Source organism: Archocentrus centrarchus, chromosome 6 (assembly GCF_007364275.1).
Source record: "Archocentrus centrarchus isolate MPI-CPG fArcCen1 chromosome 6, fArcCen1, whole genome shotgun sequence".
Lineage (NCBI taxonomy): Eukaryota > Metazoa > Chordata > Actinopteri > Cichliformes > Cichlidae > Archocentrus > Archocentrus centrarchus.
This window is the reverse complement of record NC_044351.1, coordinates 807,066-832,197: the sequence shown is the minus strand read 5'-3', so window position 1 is coordinate 832,197 and position 25,132 is coordinate 807,066. Positions and strand designations below refer to the sequence as shown.

General features: G+C 47.4%; 1 protein-coding gene across 1 annotated transcript; it reads right to left on the bottom strand.

Annotated features, from left to right (window-relative positions):
* Positions 1–326: 326 nt before the first annotated feature.
* Positions 327–24,871, bottom strand: ankrd27 (ankyrin repeat domain 27 (VPS9 domain)). Its single transcript, XM_030731367.1, has 28 exons — positions 24,598–24,871; positions 20,582–20,704; positions 18,769–18,879; positions 18,327–18,635; positions 18,101–18,160; positions 16,900–16,953; positions 16,262–16,327; positions 15,857–15,933; positions 15,309–15,430; positions 14,466–14,544; positions 11,604–11,730; positions 11,409–11,501; positions 10,830–10,951; positions 9,888–9,970; positions 9,653–9,768; positions 8,905–8,997; positions 8,286–8,483; positions 7,675–7,734; positions 6,628–6,747; positions 6,244–6,288; positions 5,937–6,053; positions 5,660–5,854; positions 4,652–4,771; positions 4,384–4,557; positions 3,664–3,757; positions 3,485–3,563; positions 3,019–3,082; positions 327–2,919 (listed from the first exon to the last, which is right to left on the bottom strand). The coding sequence occupies exons 2-28, from the start codon at positions 20,681–20,683 to the stop codon at positions 2,392–2,394; spliced, it is 3,408 nt and encodes a 1,135-aa protein (XP_030587227.1). The 5' UTR covers positions 20,684–20,704; positions 24,598–24,871; the 3' UTR covers positions 327–2,391.
* Between the last annotated feature and the right edge of the window lie 261 nt (positions 24,872–25,132).

The following is a 25,132-nucleotide window of genomic DNA, read 5'->3' as shown; positions in this document are numbered from 1 at the left end:
TTGGAGCAGTGGGAACCTTCCCAGGAGCGTCCGGCTACCTGGAAATCCCTTCAATGCGGCTGAATTCAAAATATCCTGCAAAGAAGAGTGGGCCAGAGTTCCTCCACAGTGATGAGAAACACTCACTCACAGGTATCACCAAGACCTGACTGCAGCTCCTGCAGCTGAGGGCAGCAGCAAGGACTGCAGGTATACCAGCCTGACACTGGGCTGGTGTAACAGCCAGGTATCAGGTTTAGGGGACAATGACGTCCTCACTGAAGTGCATGAGAGGAAATAAGGAAAAGCAGAACAGACCCCCTTTAATAATGACCACTGACACCAAATGAAATTTGTCTAAATCGCAGGTTTATTATTGGCTATTTGGGTTTAAATTAAATAAGGCACATTCACATCATCATTAAACATTCAAACCTGAAAATAAAAACACGTGGTACAAAAATAATTACTCAGACTCAGCTTCTGGTCGAGTTTGACTTCCATTCAGTTTAAATTAAAACAGTGACATTTAACGAGGCGGCCTCAGAGTGATGGAGGAACACGAGACACTAACTGACGTATCCGGGACTGCAGCGGCTTCATCACACGAGACTCTAAAGTTAAAGGTCCACACTGGTGGTTCTTTTTCTCTCATTTACTGAGAAATGTTTCACACCATCAAATCGGCCTGCTGTGCTCCAAGACTGCAGTTTGATCTGTTAACAGGAGCGTTCATCAGGAAGTTACAACAATACAGTAAAATAATAATAAAGTCAGATATAAAAACACTGTTATTATCAGGCCGATCATCATCAGTTGAGCTGTGTCAGAGTCATATTTGGGGCTGAATGATCTTTCTTTGTTCAGGCCACATTCAGACATCGTTTGTCTCCTAAGTTTGATTCAGCTTTCATTTGAACACCTTCTGAACTCTCGAGGTTTATGTACCTTTATTGGCACCTGATGGAGCTCTGACCTCAGGCCACAGTGGCTCCACATTTTTGGCCTGTGATGGTTTCTTTGTGAACATATTTGATCACCACAGACACCACAGACAGTACAGACAGTATGAAAGACGGCCTCCGATTCTGGATCCTTCTGCTTTAAGGTGCATTCGTTCCAACGGCCAGCAGGGGGCACAAAGAGACCAGCGTGTACGTCTCAGTGACACTTCCTGATGAGTTTTTGGTCTCAGTTGCTAGTTCAAGTCTAACTGAATAAAGTATGATAATCTGGTAAATTATTGTCCCAATTAGAGCTACAAGAGGAGGATAAAGGAGCACAGATAGCCCAGAGGTCCAGTTCAGTGACTGATTGGCTGAGATGAAGCCCTGCAACATCCGTCTGTCAAAGAAGCCACGCCCATAAGGTTATCCAGATGTACAGTTAGCATTAGTATTTCTGTCTCAGGCTGTAAACATGGTTATTTCTGCTGGAAATATTTAACATGGGAGTCAATGGGGACTGGATCACTGTGGCACCCTGCTGGGCATCAGAGCTTGGATCTGGCACGGTTTGGTATCTGAGGGAGTTTGGAGGCCGGGTCAATGCCTCAGGCTCCTCTGGAGCTGTCAGTGGTTTTAATGTTGTGGTCAAAAAGCTGCAGCTGTAAAAGGAGGAATTCCACCGAACGCCTCGCGGCCTGATTTGGAAAACAGCTGACGGTGACGGGCTGGGCGTAAGGCGTGCAGAGGTTCAGCGTCTCCTGAATATTTGTACCTGCTGAACCTCGACACGCTTTAAGCAGACATGCGGCGCTCCACCTCACAGACCACAAATACAATTAGATCATCCCAATAAAACGGTACGAGGAGAGGAATCAGAAAAGGACATTCAAACAGTAAGAAATGAACGTGGAGCAGTTTGCATCCCTTTTTCTACCTGTGGAGGCTGGAAGAAGAAAGTGCTTTAAACTCAGCTGAGAGGAGGAGGAGGAGGAGGAGGAGAAACTCCTCAGATGCTTTTTTCCCGCCAAGCTGCCGATCCAAATCTGTCTGGAATATATTTGAGTCGTTTTGTTAAACTTAAAAACGTCACAGTGACACCATCAGTTTGGCCACAGGGTCGAACATTTTAAAATATCCGGGGCTGTGGCTGCCTGCGTGGATCATCCCATCCTTCTAATTAAGTGAAGCTGAATCTGTGTGGACTCAGGCTGAGCTGCAGCTGTCTGAGTCCCTACAGGAAAGCTGGGTCAAAGAAGGACGGGTTACCTTACGGTGCACATCTGGACCACTGTTTTATTTTTTAGAAAGGAAGTTACATCATTGGTGTGGAGGCAGAGATCTCAAAGCTGCAGTGAGAAGATGTTTGGGATGCAGATCCAGCATCACTGAGTCGCGGTTTCAGTCTTGTGTGCTTTTCCTTTTGGCAAAGGTCTGTGGGTTTCCTCCTGCTCCTTCGGTCGCAGGTTCACTCTGCGCTGGTTTCTGCCTTCTGATTGGCATTTGTCTCGTCAGCTCCTTGGCTCCGGGTCGGGGAGGGCGGCTCCGGGGGGCGGCTGGAGTCTTCATCCCTGCTCTGTGACGGAAAGGCTTTGGCTTCCACGCGGCCGCCGGGACAGTCCTCTAATTCTACGTTTAAACCTCGGACAGTCTGGCTGTGGGGGTCAGGCGGCTCATCGAGATCCCGCGGAGAAGACGGGATGTTTGCGAGAGGGGCGTCGGCCGAGCTGTCGATCTGCGACGAGGCAGCGGACGGCGTCGATGGCGAGGTCTCGCTGCCTGTGCTGCAGCTGGAGGTGTCGGTGGAAAGCAGTTCACCACCGTCGGGAATTTCGTCTGCCAGCCCGGAGGCGTTTGGAGTGTGCGTTCGCTCCGGCGCGTGCGCTCCAGAGTCCAGGGTGTGAGAGCGAGCCAGGGGCCGCTCTTTGAGGCTTCCTGTGGGGCTACTGACCGCCACCGTCTCCCCTCGCCTCAACCGCCTCCTGTCCGGATTCACCTGCAAAGGAACGCCAGCAGAGCAAAAGCTCATTCCTCTCCAGACGTGGCCAAATAGCAAAATCTGTATTTTACCACTTGGAAAATAAGAAGCGTGTACCTGGCTGAGGTTTGGTGAACACCTGGGTGGAGAAGCAGAAGAACCCTTCTTCATCTGCTGCATCCTGACGGTACAGGTGGGAGATAGGATTTTAGTACTTTAGTAAAACATCCCAGATTAAAATCATACACTTATGACACATCAACTCAGATATTCTCCAAGATTAAAGCTGCAAATTTAAGAGTAATAAACTGGATATTCTCAGAGATGGAAGCAGGAAGTTTCACTCCAGAATAAACCCGAATACTCTCAGATATTAACTCAAATATTCTCAGTCATAAACTGAAATGTTCTCGGAGAAAAAAATCATTAGAGGAGGAATAAACTCTGAGAAAAAAAACAATGAAAACATTTTCTAAGAATTTTACACCGTGAAAGGATTTAGAGCTTTTCTTTAAATGACTGAACAGGCCCTGCTGTCAGCTCCTTCACATGAAGATGCTGTGGATTGGTGGATTGTTGTGACCTGCTGATGGACTGGGCCAGCTTCTGCTTCCTGTTGTTGGCGTTATCCTGCAGCCTCAGACGCTGCACGAACGAATGAGCTGAAGAACAGAAACGATCCTGATTACACGTCAGCGAATCCAAGCAAAGCTGACCAGCCTGCATTTTCACTGCAAATGAACCAATGCTAATGTTAGCTACCCAGAGCTCCTTTGGGGACGGAGAGCAGTTTGATCGGTTCAGCATCAGGAGAGAGTCCGGACGCTTTCTGCAGCGCTCGCAGGATTTCAGTGTTCTGCAGGAGGAAACAGGAGAACTTATTTTTATAAGTTAACAAAGTGTCCCAAACAGGCTGTCATCTGCAGGAAGACGCAGTGATGATGAACTGTGTATCGAGCAGTATATACGTCTCATATTCAGACCCCAGAGACCGTGCACCAGCCGAAGACCAGCAAGGGTGGAGGACGCCCAAAGCAGCAAGCTGAGGGGAGCTGCTGTCAAATATTTTCATATTTCACTCTCTGAGTTGAAATGGTGCCACCTATAGGCTCATTAAAGACTTCACTGCTGTTTGAAAGCTAGCATTAAGAGCTGCAGTCAGCAGGGGCGCACAGCTCGGATATTTACGTGGGATCTCACCGATATCTGCAGGCTGCACCGATGACCAATATCTACGAGTGATGCAAAGCTACTCTAGCAGAATCCAAAAATAAAAATATGGAGCTGGACGTGAGCAGCACAGCTCGCCTTTAATGCTTTTTAAGGCCTGCAGCTAACCTGAACACACTGGGAGGTGCTGCGCAAACTTTTAGGCCCATCAGATCTTTGTTTTTACATCAATTAGGCATCTGAGAGCTTTCAGAGTCCTTCCTCTGGATACAAAGGTCTAAACCGGCTTCGGTTCTCTGAGAGGTGTACGACCTTTCCGCCCAGCTCGTAGGCGCAGTCCAGCGGCGTCCTCTGCCTCTTGTTCCGGATGCTGGGTGAGGCTCCGCCCCTCAGTAGAAGCTCCACCAGCACCTGATGCCCGCCGCGCACCGCCTCATGGAGAGCCGTGTTGCCCTGAAGATTCACTACATTCACCAATGCATTACTCTACACACACACACACACACACACACACACACACACTCAGGGTTAATGTCAGTGACTTTGTTTAGCAGCTGCGTGTGTGTTCACCTGTGTTCACCTGTAACAGGATGGTGGCCGTTTCCAGATTTCCACGCAGGCAGGAGTGGATCAGAGGAGTGTTTCCATAGTGATCCTTCTTATTCAGCTTGGCATTGCACTCCAGCAGAAAGATCACAACCTGAACACACACAGACCGACACCAGCCTCCATTTAACAATAAAACCTCTTCAGTGGTCTCACACACACACACACACGCACGCACAGGTAGGAGCCCTCCCTGAGCCTGGTTCTGCTGGAGGTTTCTTCCTGTTAAAGGGAGTTTTATTTCCCACTGGCACCTGTGCTGCTCACAGGGGGTCGTTCTGCTGGGTTTCTCTGTATTATTGTAGGGTCTTTATAATATAAAGCACCTTGAGGTGACTGTTTGGTGAAACTGAATTGAATTTTCGGTGTGCACTGTCAGCTCCAGAAAGGTTAACCATCATCACTCAGTGAGCTGTCACTGAGCAGGGGTGGGTTGTGCTTATTTTGTGTGTTGCTGAGCAGATAAACAGCAGCTCGTACATCGTTCCGTCTGCTGGACTAACTGTTTGAAGCAGTAGAGATTGAGGAGGAGTGTGCAGCAAATACATATAAGAGGACTGACACAGGACTGAGTGGTAACAGTAACAGAGGGGTTTGGGCTTTTACTAAAATCTGTCAGCAAAAATAAAAACTGAATCTGACCCCTGAACGTTTTTCCTGCCTCGTGGTCTTTTTGCTGCAGCAGATTGACCCACTTCCACCCACCGGGCTGCTGTAAACATGCTTTTAGCATCAGTGTGACGACAGAGAGCTGCAGCAGGATTAAAGCACAGCACAACTCTGCAGCTTCTCTGCTCGTTATGGGACAGATCTCAGTCTGTTCTGTGAAAAGGCCTTTTTTTCTAAAGATCTGTTTAATCATAGCAGATGCTGCTTTTGTTGGGAACATCACCTCACCGTGAGGCTCGGTCACGTTTCCTTCTGTTCCTGGAGGGACCTGTGCTCTGAAAGCTCACACCTTCACTTTTCACTTGGCTCCTACCTGGACGTGGCTGTTCTGGCAGGCCAGGTGAAGGGGCGTGGCGCTTTGGTTGGTGCGGGTGTTCACGTTGGCCCCGTGGCGGATCAGCAGGGCGGCCAGCGCCAAGTGGCCGTGCAGGGCGGCGACGTGGAGGGGCGTGAAGCCGTCAATGTTGCAGCTGTTCACGCCGAGCGTTCCCGCCTGCTGCACGGACAGCTGTGGGAAGATGAGCGAGTCCATCAAACAGCTCCTCTACATTCATCCTGCATCCATGCTGCTGCACGAGCACCTGTCATACCTTCTGAGTGGGAGCGCAGTTTGGGCACTGACACAGAGGGTGGCAAAGCAGAGCCTCAGACCGAACTTCTCCCTCATCCTCCTCTTCCTCATCCATCCACTCCAACAGGTAACGCACCTGAGAAAGAAGAACTCCTTTATTTCCTGCTTTAGCAGAGGACAGTGTGACACACAGGGAAGTATCCTCCGTAGTCCGTCTTTGGGACAGCGCATCTATCCTCAGCAGTGCAGCTGCTTCTTCATCCCCTCCTGTCGTTTTCCATCGAGAAAATGTGATTCGGATTCTGTTCGAGCACGAATGCACTCACCATCTCCACGTCGCCGTCTGCCACGGCTCGCAGCAGCTTCTCCACCTGTCAGTCAAACACAGAGGGCATCAGACACCACCAGGTCACAGCAGCTTCATGTTTGCTTTTGTATCCGTGAGAGCCGTTTCAGGGGCTCCCATCCTACAGTCTGTCCTCACTGCACACTCACACTGATATTACTGCTGCTTTTACAGCAGCTGGAGGAGTCAGAGCCGCCCTCTTTATTTAGCTCTGCCTTTTTAAAAGCTGCACTCACCTACAGGAAAGGCTTCATAGAAATAACTGATAGCTGGTGCTAACAGACTGAGCAGTGGTTTATAACTGATTCAGAGGCATGCAGAGATCAGACTGAGGTGTTTCCTGGACTGTCAGGTCACTGCTCACCTCTCTGTGTCGGACCCGTTCTCCCTCTGGTTTGACCTCCGAGCCCAGGGAGGAGGTGCTGGAGACGGAGGAGCGGCGGCTGCTGCTGCAGTCTGAGGCCAGAGGGGAGCGACTGGGAGACTGAGACAGAAACAAAGGACGATGCTGTAAAATCAATCTAGCCACCGGACTCCAACTACCCCCTACGCTAATGTACTTTTAGCTTTAGTGCTACCAAAAGCTACAGTGTGTACAAAATGTGACATCCTCACAACCAACTCTCCTCCAGTCTGAGGATCAAAGAAGGGGCTCAGTGCTGCTTCCACTGAACTCCGACAGTCCTTCCCCAAAGATTCCAAGATATTCCCAAACTATCAGCTGCTCCCTTTAGGGGGCGCCACAGCGGTTCATCTTCCTCCTCTGTCCAGCGTATTCACCCTCCCTCCTCTGCACATGTCCAAACATCTCAGCCTTGCTCCTCTTCTCTTCCTGTCGTGGACCTGCGCAGGGGTCCTCCAGCAGGACATGTCTGAAACACCTGAGAGCCTCCTGGTCAGATTCAGAGCCACACCCACTGACACCTCCCTGGGATGACAGCATTAGCATGAAGGAGCAGACTAAGCGCAATTCAGAAGAAAACTCGAGAAAACCCTGGGCCGGGTCAGGGACAGCACTGGGCCGGGGGGTCTTGTGGGAACTGAGTCAGACCTAAAGAGCCACAGGGGCCCGTCCACCTTCCTGCAGCCCCATCAGGGAGAGCTGTAGGGGTCCAGTCATCTGTGGATCGGGCAGCAATCAACAGAGGAGGCCAGAGATGACCCTCCATGGATCTCAGGCCAGTTTGAAACACCTGGAGTGTCTGGACCTGCCGGAGAACCCGATCCTGAACATGCTTGACTTTTACAGCCGGTTACCTTCACCAGAGCACGCTGCCAAATCGTCTCCGTGAAAACACACAGTTGGTTTGTCAAAAACAGAGGAAAAGCTGACTTTTGTAGTGACATGTATATTTATAATATTTGCTGTGATGTTGGAGCTGATAAAGACCACAGTGCAGATGAGACTCACGTCGACGCCGCTGCCACTGCGCTGCCGGCCGTTCTGAGTTGACTGCAGCAGCATGAGGATCTGCAGGAAGACATGAACAACACATCTGAAATATTTAGGTTTTACTTGATGTGCACAATGAAACAGGTTTTTTCTTTTTGGAAAGTCGCTGATGCATCTGTTTGGATTAAAATAAAAACCTTTATCACAAAGTTGCACCACAGGATGTGTGGATGTGAGGTCAGGTTCAGAGGATCAGAGCCGGCTGCTCAAACACCGCCAGCACCTGATCGGATTAGCTGTGACGCATGGAAACACCGTGGGTCTGATTTAGTTTTCTCTTTCAGATGAGGAGCTGGTGCCCTCTTTATGCTGCACTTTAGTTAAACTCTGAACTTTAAACCGTTGCTGGATCTACAGCATTCAGCCCAAAGCTTGAAGCAGGAAAAGAGAAGAGGAGCAGACTGCACATCTGTGTCCGAGACACCGAGTCTGATGAAAGCTGTAGCTTCAGAGGACGACTCTTCTCTTTTTACAAACACTGTTTTGGGAGATTTTCAGAGCAACAGTCTGAAAACATCTTCTGCGCGACAAACATCTAGAGCTGCAGAGCGTTTCAAAGCGTTGCCAACCTTGGAGTTGAGAGCACACTGCAGCGGCGACTCCTTGTTCTTGTTGAAGATGTGGGTGCTCGCTCCGTTCTCCAGGAGCACCTGGATGATCCCCTCGTAGCCCCAGCGGGCCGCCATGTGCAGCGCTGTGTCGCCTTTGTCGTTCACCAGGTCCAGACGGCACGTTTGGACATCGTAGTACACCAAGGCCTTCACACACTGACACACACACACACACACACACACACACACACACACACACACTGAATGCCATCAGAGAGAAATCTGAGGGGACCTTCTGACCCTACGACTCACTGCAGGTCTGAATCTAACACTTCATTTATTAGCCCATTTATAACATTTTCAATGATTTAACTAAATTTTACAGTGTAAATCAAAGCTGCCAGACACAAAATTTTAAGTCAAAAACTCAAATATTTGGGTGCCAATAATAACAATCTGATCATTAACCTGTATAACTGACCAAAAGCATTTTATCTGCAGACTAATCCAGTGGTTTCAAACTGAAACCAGCGGCTCTTCTTTAGCATTACTGTAAAGTTTTATGTAGGATGACATGCAGGATGAACGAAGCACTGCAGCCAGGATGTGACACAGAGCGCGTGAGCGGCTGACGTACGTCCTCGTGTCCGTACATGCAGGCGAGGTGCAGCGGCGTGTTGCCGTTGTTGTCCTGAGCCTCCGTGTTGGCCTTGTAGTGCAGCAGCAGGAGCTAAAGGAAGGACACATATCCAAGTTACAGTCACCATATTACTCCAGTCCAGTGTGGGCCGTGGCCCCCTGGTGGGACGCAAAGGTACTGCAGGGGGGCAGCAGCAATAAAAATTCAGTTTGAAATTACTCAGACATATGAACAGTTACATATTTATTTATATAAAAAGTGAATTCAAACTGTAACAGGAGGTGGTTAGTCTGTGACTCATTACTCTGACCTAAATTTACTGCTCTGGTATTGATGTTTGTGTCCCGGTGGGTCACATGTTGACATCAGCACTTTACATATGACTGCGTAGCATTAGCAACTTATTAGCAGCCTGTGTTGATGTTTTTGGAATCAAAATTTCAAGGAAATCCATCACTTGGTATTTTGATGAGAGTGCAGACGGGCTTCACAGGATGTTCTGGTTTCTGAGTGGACCGCAGCACTCTGGACTTTGGGAACCACTGCTCTAATTCATCGTCTGTGATTTTACTGCAGCAGGTATCTGCAACCCACTCTCATCCAAATATGGTCAGTTCTTCCTCCAAAGATCAACACGGTGGGACCATAAAGTGACATCACAGCAGCAAGACAAAAGTCTGGTTTTTCATTTTGAAGTGTAGAAACACACAAAAATGGGCTGCTTTGTGTGTGTGTGTGTCCTCACCGTGACTCCCTGGTATCCACGCTGACAGGCCAGGTGCAGCGGGGTGAGGGCGTGGTAGTCTGTGGCATTGACCTGAGCTCCTTTATGCACCAGTATGTCGATCAGCTGGGCCTGACCTGCCCCACACACACATGCACACACACACACACACACACACATGCACACACACAGGTTGGTTTATCATTCGTGTATATAAATCATGCCTCAGTCAGTCTGCGTGTTAGCAGCCACTCACCGCAGTGAGCAGCGACGTGCAGAGGAGTGTAACCGCGGTCGTCTCTGGAGAGCGGCGTGACGATGGACGGATCGTTCAGCTTCCTGAAACACGGAGTCAGCATCCAGAGTCAGTGTCCATCCTCAGTGATGGCTGAACAGGTTAAACACAGAGCTTAAAGGTGAAAGGATGGAGGGAGCTTTCAGGAGGCTCTGACTGATCAGGCTCACTCGGTCTCTGACTCTGGAGAGGATGATAGCTCAGAGCTTCGGCCCTGCTGTTCCAGGAGGAATTCCTCACTCCCAGTTTTACAGCAGGAATAACATGTTTCCAGGTGGATACATTTCACCCTCCTTCACTGTTATAACACTCATCCTTCTGGATTTTGGAAGGTTTAAAATTGTGGGTGCAGCTGTAGCCGTGTGCGACACCTCGACCTCTGCGCCACGCTTGTGCTGCTGGTGTGTGTTGGAGCATTTCTAAGGGACCATTGCACAATGGTCTAAAATATGCTTTCTGTGTGTGTGTGTGTGTGTGTGTGTGTGTGTGTGTGTGTGTGTGTGTGTGTGTGTGTGTGTGTGTAGGGGTTCAGTAGGAAGTGAAAATACAGTTTTTGTTCCTGATTCTAAACTGAGGCAAGAGAAAAAAGAAAAGGGAAGTGATGTTCAGCTGAAACATAAAAATATAAGTGGAGGAGTTCCAGTGAATAACTCCAGCCTGTGAACAGGATGGGTGGTAGTGAATGTATGGATGTGCTGAGGCAAAGTCAGCCTGACATAAATGATCGTTTCCAGCTTCAGTTCATCATAAACACGGGCAGGTCATAACGCCGGGCCTCACACACTCACTGAGGACACTGTAACTAAAGCTGAGCCGTTCTGCTGCCTCACTGACACTTTTACTTCCATCTGAATGCTTCGATTTACTCTCTGCATGTTTGTGTGTGTGTGTGCGCGCACTGACCCCGACAGCTGGAGGTCACAGAGGTCACAGGAGCAGAGGGGATGACACATCCTGACATCTTCATCGGCCTCTCCTTCACTCAGCAGGCGTTCAACCTCCGTTTCATTTCCATTTGCTATGTGCTAAAAACACACACAGGGACAAACTGAGCCGCGACTGTGTCGACCCGAAGGACTCCAGCAGAGTTTGGTTTTGACCTCCTGGTGAGTCTCTGTTAGAGCAGCTGCTGAACTCCCACACACTGCTTCACGTCGGGTCTGTTACTCTAAAACAGGGGTTTCAATCTCGCGGCTCGAGGGCCTCATCAGTCCACGCCCCCTACTTCCGGTCTGCGATTTGGTGTCAAAAACACAACAATTTGGCCCTTTAAGTTACTTTTTTGACATTTTGCTTTCTCCTCCAATTAAGAGGAGTTAGAGGAAGTAGGGGGCGTGGCCGGATGCGGTCCGCGAGCCACAAGTTTGAGACCCCTGCTCTAAAATATTCACAGTATGGAGGGAACATTTTGCATGGCTACTGTACAAACATCTCTGAGGGGATCAGCTGGGAACCTTTCAGATTAAAGCTGCTCCGGCTCACCTCAAACAGACAGTTGATGGGCGTGGCTGCACCCTGAGCCAGCAGACTCATCCTCTCCTTGAACAGCGCCTTGTCGCTGAGCTCGCCGGACCCCTGAGGAAGGAGGCAAACACAGGAGAGCACACACGTATGACCTCCAGTCCGATGAAGCAACACCAGCGTGTCTGCGTTGTGTTGTGTTTGTGCGCGTCTCACTGAGTTCTGCAGCTTCCCCAGGTTGACGTACTCCACTGCTGCCTCGAAGGTGCTCAGACAGTAGCTGAGCTCATCCTTACTCGAGTGGCTGAAGCAGAAGTTCCTGACGTAGCTCAGGTTGGCCATCCTGAAGAGCAGTCAGACCAAACATGCAGTGAGCTACATCTGCATTAATCCAAACGACGAACCTTAATAACCTCCAGTTAGGCTCCTTTCACTGGAAGATTCATTGGGCTCATTTAGAGCAGACATGGGTCGTGGATCATCGCTGTTACAGTTTGCTGTCAGCAAACACTATAAATTCAATAAAGTAATCAAATACTGTAATGAAATGAGACATCTGATTGTAAAACATTAACATTTGATTGCTGAAAAGGAGGAGGAGGCCATCAGTTTGTGTCCTGAGCTGCACAGAAGAGAAAACTCAAACTCTCTGGACTTCCTGTCTCATAGGGGGCGCTCCTGAGTCCAGAACAAATGGGGCTCTATGGAGCTGTAGAACTAAAATGGAAATTTCAAAGGGTAAACATTTTTCTCCTTAAAATGTTCATTAAGTTTCTAATATTGAAAGGAATGATCACTTTATTCACCGAGGACAGGAACAGGACCTGCAGTGGCTCTCGTCTCCACCAAACACCTGTTTGCTGCTGGGGAGTTACCTGGGCAGCTGCAGCGCTGCATGCTGGGAGCGCAGTGGATGATGTAATCAGGGCAGAGATCAGGTGAACTGAAAGTAAACTCCGTTTTTCCCTCTTCGTTAGTCCCGTTAACCATGTCAGCTGTTATACAAACCTGTGTCGGCTCAATCAGGCGGAGAGGCCATAATACAAATCTCATTTTAAAAGACAAAGCTGATTTCCTGTTGCCAGTAGGTGGCGCTGTGAGTGTGTACAGCACATGTCTCCATCAGGGCTGTGAGGTGCCACGGACACGCCCTTTAATGAAAACGCTTTCGTTTAACATCGCCGACCTCTTTAGGTTTAACCTGCACAGACCGAGTCCGCCCGGCGAAACACGAGTCCAAGATGGTGGAGCCACATGTTTGATGCCTTTCTTTATGTGAGCCTCCCATTTATGTGTTTTTACCGTTTTGTAATTCAGCGCTGTGTGCAGCAGCGATCCAACCTCATCGTCAGTCCACACAAACCCTATGGCAGGCCGTTTTAACATAAAATCCCATTCACCACACTTACATTCCAGATATCTGAAACTGATTTATGACTAGACGTATTAGTAAATTGAGATATCTCTAATTATGTTTTGACTAGACAAAATACCTATTTGAGATATCTCTACTTACATTCTGACTAGTTGAAATGATGTCAGATTTACCATTCATTTGTTTGGCGGCTTCAATTCAAGATATCTTCAATGAATTACTGACTATCTGAAACTCACATTTCAGATATCTACAATTAAATTATGACTAGTCATAAAGTTAATTCAAGATATCTTGTTTTTTATTCTGACTAGTCATAATTCTAATTAAAGATATCTTAAATGACACCATATTTCGAGATATCTTAAATGTATTTTTAGATAGGCGATAAATAGTTTTGACTAGTGCAAATTAAATTCTAGATATCTTGAAGACAAATAATGACTAGTCAAAATGCCTTTTAAGATATCTCCAAATGAATTACAGATATCTTGAATTGGACGGCTTTTCTATTTAAGATATCTTACATTAACAGTCTGACTAGTCAGAATGACGTTTGAGATATCTTGAATTACGGAGCATTTTGGCAGAATGTTTATAAGACAGTTCGTTAAAGCGGCCATAAAATCAGAGATTCTGTGCAGATTTCTGAAGCAGTCTTTAAGTTCACGACTCTCGTGCTCTCCACATATCCCATACTGAGGAGCTCTTTCTATATTGTTGCATTTTATTACAATTTTGCCTATAACGGCCAGCACCATTGCAGCCACCTGAAATTCTACACAGGCAATTGTTTGGACAGCTCAGTACAGCACAAGGGGGCCTTCACGCAATCGTTAAATTCAGATATCTAAAACGTAATTTCGACTAGTCATAATTACGTTTGAGATATCTTAAATTGTAATTAGGGATGTGTGACCCGTCAAACGACGAATTCGGTGACATAATTTGAGATATCTTGAAAGGAATTTTGACTCATCAAAATGTAATTGAAGATATCTTGAATTATTATAATTACTAGCCAGAATGTAATTGCGGATATCTTAAATTACCATTCTGGATAGTCAAAATGTAGTTTTGTCTAGTCAAAATGCAGTTTTAGATATCTGAAATGTGATTACGGATAGTCAGACAAACGGATGTTACGTTAAAACGGCCTGCCACACAAACCCTCTCACATTGGCCGTTTTGTTAGTAATGAACAATTTGCCGCGCTTCCTACTGTGTCCCTCCACGCATGCGCGTCTTGCGTAAACAAGCTTTGCAAAGAGAAAACCAACGCCAACTTGTGGCCTGGCATGGGAACTACATCGTTTTCATCGTTTCACGTGTCATCGTGTAAACGCAGATCGTTTCTGAAACGCTATCGTGTAAACGAAGGCTTAAACACATCGAAACGACACCTAAACGGGGCCTATGTCTCCTCTTGGCCTCAATTTACTTTGTAAATAATAATAATAATAATAATAATAATAAATGGAGCATGTCTAAAGTCCTTCAAAGCCCCGCCCCTTCTGAAAACATGACTGAACCACACATGACGTGAATTATGAAGAGAATAAACTGTTTATAGAGAAATTACAGTCCTGAAAAACTGCCTATCAATATGAGAGTAAAGTTGTGTTTTAAAGCAGTTTTGTTTCACCAGCCCAGAGTCTCTGGCAGGAGGTCAAAGGCCACGCTGCATTTCCTCTTTCACTCACCAGTTGGGAATTTCCGTCTTCACCAGCAGATAGAGGACGACAGAAAGCAGGTCGTCCGCGCTCACGGCTTCGATGCTCACTGTGGAGGAAGACACACATTCAGTGACAGGAAGTACAACAGAGGCCAGTTAGGTCAGCGGTTCGGACAGACCTGCCCCCCCCTCTGCAGACTGTCAGCAGGGTGGTTGTTGTGATCCAATAAGCTTGGATTACCAAAGCAAACCGCACAAACAGAAGCCCACAGAGTCCCTAACGTCCACTCTCTGCATTACATGATTAATACGGCGGTTTCTGTCACACCGGCACGAGCCGTCTGATTGGCTGTAATGTGATTTTGTTTGAGTGATCACATTTAAAACTATTAGATATATTTGTATCAGTTTTTAGTTTGGGACTTTTTCAAGAAAAGTGTCCAAGCTGACATGAACTGCCCGGCTCAGCGTTCAAACACAGATCAGCCAAAAATCCACCAGTAAAATCCACTGGCCGACACTGTGGGGGGGGCACCCCCAGCGCCACCAGAACAGCTCAGAGCGGTCGAGGCCTTCGAAGGTGTCAGCAGATCCTTTGAGTCTGAAGCGTTTCAGCACGCCTCACAGTTCTGAGCTGTTTTCGGTCCACACTGAGCCGTCCTGCTCCTCAAACCTTCCTGAACCCTAACCCTAACCCTAACCCAGACGTGGGAACTGTGTGAAGGCAGCATTTTACTTGAATCTCATTATTCTCTACGTTCTGCTTTAACTGGAAACCCTGGAACTTTTGTTGTGAGCAACAAGAGTGTGATGATTGTGTAACATATGTACCCACATCTGTCAGAGACACACAAACCAACAGAGCCTGTACCGGAGCGTCGGGGGGTCTGCGTCGCGGTCAGTGCGACTCTACGCAGGCACAGCAGTTTGAGGAGGGGGGACGTCTGCTGGTTGAGCTGACTCAGCTCTCTTTTTGCCCGAGACAGATTGATGCTGCAGGAAGAGAAGAACAGGAGGAGAGGACGACGGTCAGAAACGGAGACACGCCCAGACAGACTCAGCACGAAGGAGCGAGGAGGCTTCACGAGGTCACAGCGTCATCAACAAGATCATTGAGACCCATTTACAAATGAGGGGCAGGATGTGATGGTTTCACCCTCAGGCCAAAAATCAATAATAAACTTTCTTCTATGATCTCATAATGAAGAGAAATAATGACTGAGAAACAGAAAGCCTCACATCTGCAGCTACAGGTCAGACTAAAGCAGAACGAGCCTTAAACGCTGCTTTTGTTACAAACTGCTGCACAGACAGCCATCACTGAGCCCTGATCCTAAACCTGTCAGTACAACCACATTATACATTATACTGCACAGAGATCTCACAAACAACGTGATGCTCTGGATGTGGTGAACTGACCTGAACTCGGGTTTGACTCCCAGGTCCTTCTGCTGCAGCTCCTGCAGACTCCTGGTGGTTTTGTTGAAGGCAGCATCCTGTCGACCAGCAGCAGAAGAGGCGTGAGAGGAGCTCAGACAGCGTGATACTTCAGGACAGTTATTGGAGCACGTGAAAATGAAACCCCGTTCGATGCTGCTGAGGATCTGGATCATTTTCAGCACAACTGACTCTAATAAATACCTGCATCCTCCCAATGCAGGCAGCAAAAATCAGGAGGGATGCATTTATGCACGAGGCACGGGAACCGGACTTTTATTCAGACTGGGAGCAGTCAGGATCTGTGGCAGTGTGTGTGTGTGTGTGTGTGTGTGAGTGTGTGTGTGCGTGTGTGTGTTGGGCTGGATGAGCAGAGCTCAGACGTACCTGACTAGCCTCAAGCGTTCCCACGAAGTTAAAGATGAAATCATGGATACCATGATGAACGTATATCTGGGAAAGAGAGGAGCGGGTCAGAGGTTAACACAGCAGGTTTGTTCATCCTGGACTTCATATATGATCACCTCACAGCACAACTCCTGCTTTTAATTATTAGCTCCTTATTGTATTAGAATTAGATTTTTATAATACTGAGCTTTTCTTTTGTGTAATCTTTATTTCATTGTTATTTGTAAATATATTCCACTTATTTATTGATTCCTTCTTTTCTAGAAGGTGTGTTTAAAGTTTTGACTGGTACGAGGCAGAAATCTAACAAATCTGGGGATAAATAAAGTTTATCTTTAATGACTTGAGTGTTAAGGATGATTTCTTGATGCTCGACGAGCTCCATCAAATACGCAAAGGTGAAAAAGACGCTTTAAAAACATTGGTTTATTCCCACGCTCCTCCGCTGAAGTCCAAAATGTTGAGATCTTTCATATTTGAAGACCTGTATGGCCTTTGCTGCTCTGCAGACTCATCTATCTGCAGCTGTCTGAGCTTCGGCGTACGGTTTATAACAGCTGCTTCTTTACTGAACCCAGAGAGTGAAGCTGATGCAAAAAGAAAGGGTGTGACGTTACCTCCACCGCCTGTTTGAGGAGAGTCATCTGAAGCTGCTGCTTTGCCAGAAGTTTCTGCAGAAAAATAAGAGACACATGAGAGGATGTGGTGCAGCTCCTTCTGCTGCGATGAGGCAGAAAACTCAGAAACAAAACTGCTACATCACACACACAGTGGTCACATATCATTGTGAAAGACTACAGAAGCACTAACAGCACATCCTCCCCGTGTGCATGAGGTCAGAGGTCACACCAATCAAAGGAAGCAGCTTTTAAAGGGTTCGTGTCGGTGGTTTCACATCGGTTCCTTTTTCAAGTCTGAACTGAAAGCTCCTCGAGTGCCACAGCCCGCAGCACAAAGATCCATTCTTCCAGGGTCACGCGGGGAGACGAGCGGCACACCCCGCACAGGTCGCCGTGTGTCCCGGGCTAACACCGAGCTATCGGCAGCAGGCCTTGTGGTCTTTATCAGCTGCTCTCCCCTGAGGCCAGAATGAACTCAAACATCCCGATGCTGCAGAGGCTGCAGTCACATGCTGCTGTGTTACACGTTTCTCACATCACACATCCAGAAAAAATGAATTATCTCCATCAAGCTTTGGCTCAAGAAAGCACAACAGAGTCGCCATCACATGATTCCCCACTTCACCGTGAACGCACCAAACCACAGTGCAACCAGGGACACACACAACGATGTACAACACAAACACACAACAAAACCCAAAGGAGAGAAACCCACCAGAAACATTTGGATTCAACAATACAGATAAAAATTAATTAGCTCATCAGTTTGTTGGTATCCACAAACTCTCACAGGATTAACTAAGGCCGCTGGTGCCCCCCCGACAAACCACCGGCTGCCTGGGAAGGACGTGTAAGTCGATCGTTGTCCCAGAACAAATGGAGGAGCAAATCCTCCTCCCGACAATATTCTAAAAGGATCTCTGAAAGGAGAAGCTCTCCAAGGTGTGGGAGCTAACCTCCTCGCAGACTCCGCCTCTTCTGCAGAGGAAGGTCCCAGAATCCCTTTGGTGGAACAGGAAGTTACGACTTGTGGGCCGAACTTTTATTTAAAATAAATAAAAAAATGTATTTAGGGCAGATTGCATTTATAGAACTCATTTTAATGCTCTGTGTGGACACACACTGTGTAACCTGCAGGTATTTTAATGATGCACCGTCTCTGTGAAAGTAAACAATAATAAAGCTGGTTTCTACTCACCAGGTGAGAGTCTCTCAGCAGACACTGAAGGCATTTAGTGTAGAGACCGTTGACCGAGTCCTGACACGAGGGAAAACAGGAGTGATGTCAGAGCAGCTCCTCACTGAAGACACTCTGAAGCTATAAAATTTAAAATCTGAAAGGTTAAAAGCTGTGAGAACTGTTTCCTTTAGGCCTCTCTGTGACCCTAACCCTGTCATATTTAAGACTGAAGAGCTGATCCTACTATGTGGTGTCGGAGTCCCTTCCTCTCCTGCTCCTTGAAGGCCTGACAGAAGCCCTGGATGTGCTTGTCCATTTTCTGGGCGTGGCGGCCCAGGAACTCCCTGACGTCCTCCAGGCTCCTCAGGAAGTAAGGAGACGGCGCGCTGACCTCGGACAGGCTCGGATCCACCTCCACGGGCCTGGAGATGCATAGGATGCTGTAGCTCTGCTCCTGGTCGTTGTAGAAGGTCTCCTCAAATAGGATGGCGATGGACACGGGAGCCGGGAAACCGGATCCCAGCAGGACCTGCCTGTCCTGGATCCGGACCTCCTGCAACACACACCAAGTTAAATCTGTTAAACAACCTCTCTGTGTTTTTAGACTGCAAAAGTAGGACAGTCCAATTCACCGACGAGCAACACAGACTAGTTGGTGTTTAACTCGTGGACCGCGTCACACAGACCTTCCCGTCCTCAGTCTTGTATCCGTCCTCCACGGGCTGCAGGACATAGCTGTCGAAGTGAGAGTCGGAGTAGCTGCTGAGGGTCAAACTTCCACAGCACGGCACCAGAACCTGCACGTTTAAAGTGGCACACACAGACATCCAATTTATTAACCACTCAGCACAGATTTAAAGTGACCTTTCCACAGTAACAACCATCAGATAAGGCCCGATCAGTGTGGGCAAAGCAGAAAATAGGATAAAGCAGCACAAAGAGTGGAGTCTTCACTGGATTATCTGCGGTTAGGCAGTAATGCTCACACGGCTCCGGACCCAAACTGCGTCCTTAAAATAGCGTAACAGGTTTATTGTGAAGTATATTCCACTGGAGTGTGTAGTAGTAGTAGTATTACTACTAGGATTACAGTATTTCCAGCCTCATGAAGCAGGTTTGTTAGTCAGATTTCAGCAACAACTCCTTAAAACAAAGTGAATTAGAGTGAGTTTAAAAAAACATCATAAATGAAATTAAACCGGGTCACCTGTTTGTTAAAATGGCATCAAATCAATTTTCCAATTCTTAAATCTCACAGTTTCTGTTCTGTTCACATTAAGTCAATAAATCCACGTGACCAGTCGGCAGCAATTTATTAAGGAACGCAGTCACGAGCCACACAGGACGCTGACGTGTGCGCAGCACGGACATGCTGTGCTTTGTATAACCGATGTTCCGGGTCATGGATCTGCTGGGAATCACAGCTCTGATGCAGTTTGTTTTCCCGCCGATGTTTCGTCGGCGTTCAGATGATCCGAGTTTCCAGAGGCGTCCAGCCGACCAGCGCTCAGACATCTGATCCTCGTCTGCTGCTCCCGGCGTGGTCTTTAACGAGCTCACACAGGAGTGCTGCTTTACAGCTCCTCAGATCACCTGATATCTCTGCGCTTTACTGCCATCAAGCTTCTTCCCACCAGCTGGGAAATGTAATTTATTAATCCCAGTATAAAACTCCTCTAATGCTCCTCTAATGTGACACTAACGCATTAACTATAAACTGTGAGCAAAAGGATGGAAGGAGGTGCTGAAACCCCCCCAGGTCTGTGTGCAGATGCCGTCACGGCCTTCAGCCACAGAGGAGGAAGTGAGCAGTGTTTGTGTTACAGCTGTGCAGACACCTGCAGTGTGTTCACACCTGCAGTGTGTTCACACCTGCAGTGTGTTCACACCTGCAGTGTGTTCACACCTGCAGTCTCACAGGTTCTGCTGTGTTGCAGTTATTTTCAGCTCACCACTGTTTTTAATGCCTTCGGTCTGCTGGCAGCAGAACAACAGCATGGCCTCACTGAGCCTCATCAGATGCCCCCCCTCAGCTGCCTACATCCAATATAGGAGCAATGTGAGGGTCTCCAGCTCTTCTCTGGGGGCACACTGATGCTGAGCAGCATCATCTCTCCGGTGCGTACTGGGTCTGCCTCGGGGTCTCCTCATCCACGAGGCAGCCTGGTCAGATGCTGAAGCACCTTCACCCTGCCTCTGAGGCTGAGCTCCGACTCCCTTCACAGGAAGCTCATTTCTTCTGCTGATTCAACTGATTCAAAGTATTTTGATCCCACTCCTTTAGCTCTATCCCCAAACTACTTTGGTTGGTGCCAAAAAATGTTAAGAATGGGAAAACCCCTCACAAGTAATACCGAATTCCCCCAGTCTGAAGCATTTCCCACCAACTGCAGGAAAACCTGCTCAGAGCCTCGGCACAGCCACCAATCACCTTCAGCTACCGACGACTCTCACACACATACGAGCGAGTACTAAAAGGAGACGCCAAGTGAAACTCACGATGCCGTGGAGCTCTGCCACTCGGGTGCAAAGGTCCGGTCTCTGCTTCTCCAAGGCCAAGTAGAAAGGATTCTTCAGGATGTTCTCATCATATACAGCCATAAGGAGCTGGAGGTCTGGATCCTGCACGAGAACAGGAGGATGAAGGATAGACAGAAATTAATCATCAATTCATTTCATCATTTTATGTTTATGTTATGGACTTTTAATCAGGAAAGGCAGCGACAGGAAGCCCCTCTTTTTCAGACACGTGGAAAATACTGCTCCCCCCCAGGCTGAGCACTAAAAGGTTCATTTAGGGGCAACAACAGCAGATTCATCTCCTGCGGATTATAAATATTTGTAGAGAAGTCTGTGACTGTTGTCACATGTTGAGATGTTTCAATCTGGACCAAAAGCACAGCTAAATATTCAGCATCAGCCTCGCTGACAGTCACCGCTGGTTCATCAAACAGCTGCTCACTGATGTTTGAGAAGAGCCAAACAACAACAAGCAAACATCTTATGATTCCTTAATGCCTCAAATTTGAATCTTAGGACAAGAAAGCATGCTCATTAACGGCCACCAGACAAGAAGTGCCTTTCAGTCTGAGTCACGGAGGTTTATCTCCCCACGATGTTCTGTCGCTCTGTGGCGTTCACTTCCCCAAGGTCGCCCACGGTCACACATGAGTGGAGAAGTGCCAAAAGCTCCAAAAGAAAGGTGGAATGAAACTGTGGATGTGAAGCCTTGGAAAAATGGCCCAGAGTCTGTAGTTATTATTTCACTTGGTTACAACGAGTTAACTGCAAATATTACCTGTGATGTGTATTTATAATTGAGCCTAAAAAGGCGAGCAGTTCAGTTACTGCTCTGCCCTCATGTGGGGTCCCTCAGGGGGCCATTCTGGGCCCAGTCCTTTTGTTCGTTAACTTTAAAAAAAAATCCTTTCACAGTTTCACAGCCTCTCTGACTCTGTGAACACGACTCATCTGGAGGTCTGAATGGACCGTGGATGGCTTTAAGTTTTCTCAAGGAAAACAGAAGTCACATCGTTTGTCACCTCTGACCTCCACGACTTTGGCCATTTGTTGGGAGTGATCTCTGAGACCACTTTTATTTTGAAAAACACAAATATTGCTATCAAAGCTAGCTAGTCTCAACTCCTGTAAAAGGCGAAGCTGTGTCTCTGCTTCAGAGACTTTTAAAAGGTTATCCATGCCTTCACTTTGTCTCAACCCTGTCGCTAAGGCCTCTCCCTGAGTCAGTCGGGCGGGGCTCAGAGTACAGCTGCTACTCCTCCACATCAAAAGCAGCCAGTTGAGGTGGCTCGAGCACCTGACCAGGATGGGTCAGGTGTGCTGAGCAGATGCTCCTGGTTGCCCCAAGATCCAGGTGAAAAAACAGAGATCAGGCTTTTCAGTAGCTCCTCCTCCTCCTCAACTGTGGAAAAATTGGTACATTTTTAAATGCTAAAAAACTAACTGCACCAACTGAGGTAGAGCTGTGATGAGAAAAAATAATCACCACCTTCTCCTTGAGTGAGGATTTTAATGACTTGTTGGACTAAACCAATTATCTTAATCAATTATTTCAATCAATAATAAGCGGTTTTTTGTAAGCTGGAGCAGGAATTCTGTGGACAAAATGATTAAATCACTAAAACAAAGTCAACACTTCGCCCTCCATTTTCCATCATTTCACTTTCACTGGCTCCCATTCTCAAAGTGAAACACTTAAAAATTCCCTCAGGTTATAAATGATTCATATAAACGATTACACACCTTTGCAGGTGTGTAATCAGAGGCGAAGCTCTTAAACCTCAACACAGATCATCCACAGAGAGGAAGCTGAGTTTCACCAGCAGAGGGTAAAATCTGCAACTCTCTTAAAGAACTGAATCTAAACTGAGCTTCATTTCATCATCAACAGTCACTCTGAAAAACTACATCACAGCAATAAGTGTGATTTTATCAGTCTGTCACATCACTGTGGAGGAGTTCACGGTCCACTCAGTGACTGCAGGGAGCCCAGATCCTCCTCCACCATGCTGACAGCTGCTCTGAGGTGTTGGTGCTGATGTTTCCTCCAAACGTGCTGCTGTGCATTCTGGACAAACATCTGCACTTTGGTCTGTTTGTTACACAAGTCTTTGTTCAGATGCAGCTTTGCAGACCTGAGCTGTGCTGCCATGTTCTTTCAGAGAGAAGAGGCTTTCTGCTGCAGCCCTTCCAAACAGCCACACTGTTTCTGATTGTGCTGTCGTGACCTTTAACCTCTAACATGGTAACTGAGACCTGTAGAGTCTGAGATGAAGCCGTATGATGTAAATGAGTCTTTAGCAGTGGTTTAAAAGAAGACCCTGATTTCCTCAGGCCCAGCCGAGCAGCTCGAATGCCTTCAGTCTGTAAGTGTTCGTGGCAGCAGGTTTCTGCCTGAGGATCTGAGGCTGCGCAGCAGTTTGTACATGAACAGCAGGTCCAGTATGTATCCTGGGTCCACGAAGGACTTCAAAATAATAAAGTAAAATCTTAAAATTGAACCTAAAAGTAGAATCATTAAAAATTAAAAAGAAGTCTGGCTTCTGCATTTTGCACAATCGGAGGCCTATTTAATGCTCTCTGACTGATACCTGTTAAGAGACCATTACAGTCATCTGAGATACACATTTTAAAAGTCAGCAGAGCTCATTAAAAAAGCCACGGGGTCTAAGCTATGCTTCACGTTGGAGAATCAATGAATACATTAAAAAAATCCAGCCCTGATTTATCCTCTGCAGCACATCCATGAACCGCAGCTCAGCCTACAGTGTTTGTTTGAGCATCACATTCAATTTAAAACACTTCATTCAGCTGCAGCCACAACAAACCAAACACACAAACGGCATCACTTCTCACCCTGAAAGGGTCCAAGTGTTCAAATCGAGGACACCTTCCAGGTGATCCACTCACCTCAGAGGTCAGCTTCATCCTTCCTCAGCTTACACACACACACACACACACACTGAAACCAGTTCAGTACAGCGCACACAGTAAAGCACCTCCATCCTGGGGGGGGTCATGTGACCCTGTTGGGTCCTCATGACCTCACAGCAGACAGAGGAATGTCCATCCCCTCAGGCTCCACCCACATTCAGAGCTGATTTCTCAGCCTGAGTCTGCAGGGATTTATTACAAACTCAGGGTGAAGAAGCCGATCGCACCACAGCGCTCTGCCTGGAAACACCACGACCCAGTTTCCTGAGTGGATGCTCTCAATTCAGGTTTCATGTTTAGTTTCAGTTCTCTGCTCTGTACACCTGTATAAAACCAGCTGCATTAGCCCCGCCCCCTTTAAGCCATCCTTCTTCTGATTGGCTGTCCCTCACAAGCCGCAGGATCGCTTATACACACACTGATCTCCTTACCTGACCTTTAAAACGAACATCCAGCACAGGAGAGTATTTATTACAGGCCTGGTTTTACCACGCTGGAACAGCTCATCATCGTTTGCTGTTCCTGCCTTCGGTCCAGTCTGAGGGTTTCCTTCCACTCCTTTAGTCCTACAATCTGCTCCGAGCAGCATGTTGCTATATATATATATATATATAAAAAACACAAAATATATAACACAATTTCCTGTGTGCGGTCTTTTTTATGTAGGTGCAGTCAGCTGTTGTGTTTTGGATATCCATGAAACAAAAAGGCGACCTGAAATTAGACCAAAGCCTCGACTCTTAAACTGGACATTTTTTGAATAGAGTCTGGCGTGGCGCTGGAAGACCGCTGTAAACATCACCTGACAGGTGCAGAGAGGGGTCCTGACGCTGTTCTGCATAAATTAATACCTGTTAGGATATCTGTTAGTATCTGTTTCTGTCTGTCAGACGATGTGGAGCTCAGGTTTTTACATTAGCCACCTAGCTACAAACACAGCGCAGTCAGGCGCATCAGCGCCGCTGCAGCAGATCAGCCGCCTGAGCGAAGTGACACGTTAGCGTTTCCAAACACGGAAATGAGCCAGCAGTGGTGCTGGTTCGGAAGGAGAGTGGTTTTACCTGCTATTAACGAGTCCCTCCGGTCATCCAGGCTTTAGCATGTCAAAGCCAAACGCCTTCAGCTGCAGCCTGTCAAGAGCCGGAGGAGCTTCTGCCGGGAAGGCGGGGGACTTACGAGACGAATTACGGGAAATAAGCCGCTGCCTAAACGAGCCGATTCACTGATTATAGCCTGCTGAATACGGTTCTGTTCGACTCAAACTTCTCCTGACCATGAGACGCGCTCACACACACGAACCTTTGATTTTACGGATCTGATGAGGTCACATTAAAGGGGAGCAGCGTACCGGCTCACACTGCCCTCTACCGGCCAGCGCGGTGTACTGCATAAACACGCAGGCTCACATTGACCCCTACAGGCCAGCGGTGTGTACTGCACCACGGAGCCTCGTGGCTGTAGTTTTATAGAATCTCTTCAGTCATGAAGCAGGAATATTCATCTTCTGTGTGCATAACGTTAAGAAAGAAAATATGAATATTACAGTACAATGATAACTTTGGAAAGTGATGCACACAGTTGTACACGCAGTAACTG

Coding starts and splice junctions, on each gene's coding strand:
- ankrd27 (XM_030731367.1), bottom strand. CDS start 20,683: ATGGCTGTATATGATGAGAACATCCTGAAGAATCCTTTCTACTTGGCC. Junction 8,484..8,904: donor GCATGTACGGACACGAGGAC/GTACGTCAGCCG, acceptor TGTGTGTGTCAG/TGTGTGAAGGCCTTGGTGTA. Junction 2,920..3,018: donor GTTCACCAAACCTCAGCCAG/GTACACGCTTCT, acceptor GTTCCTTTGCAG/GTGAATCCGGACAGGAGGCG.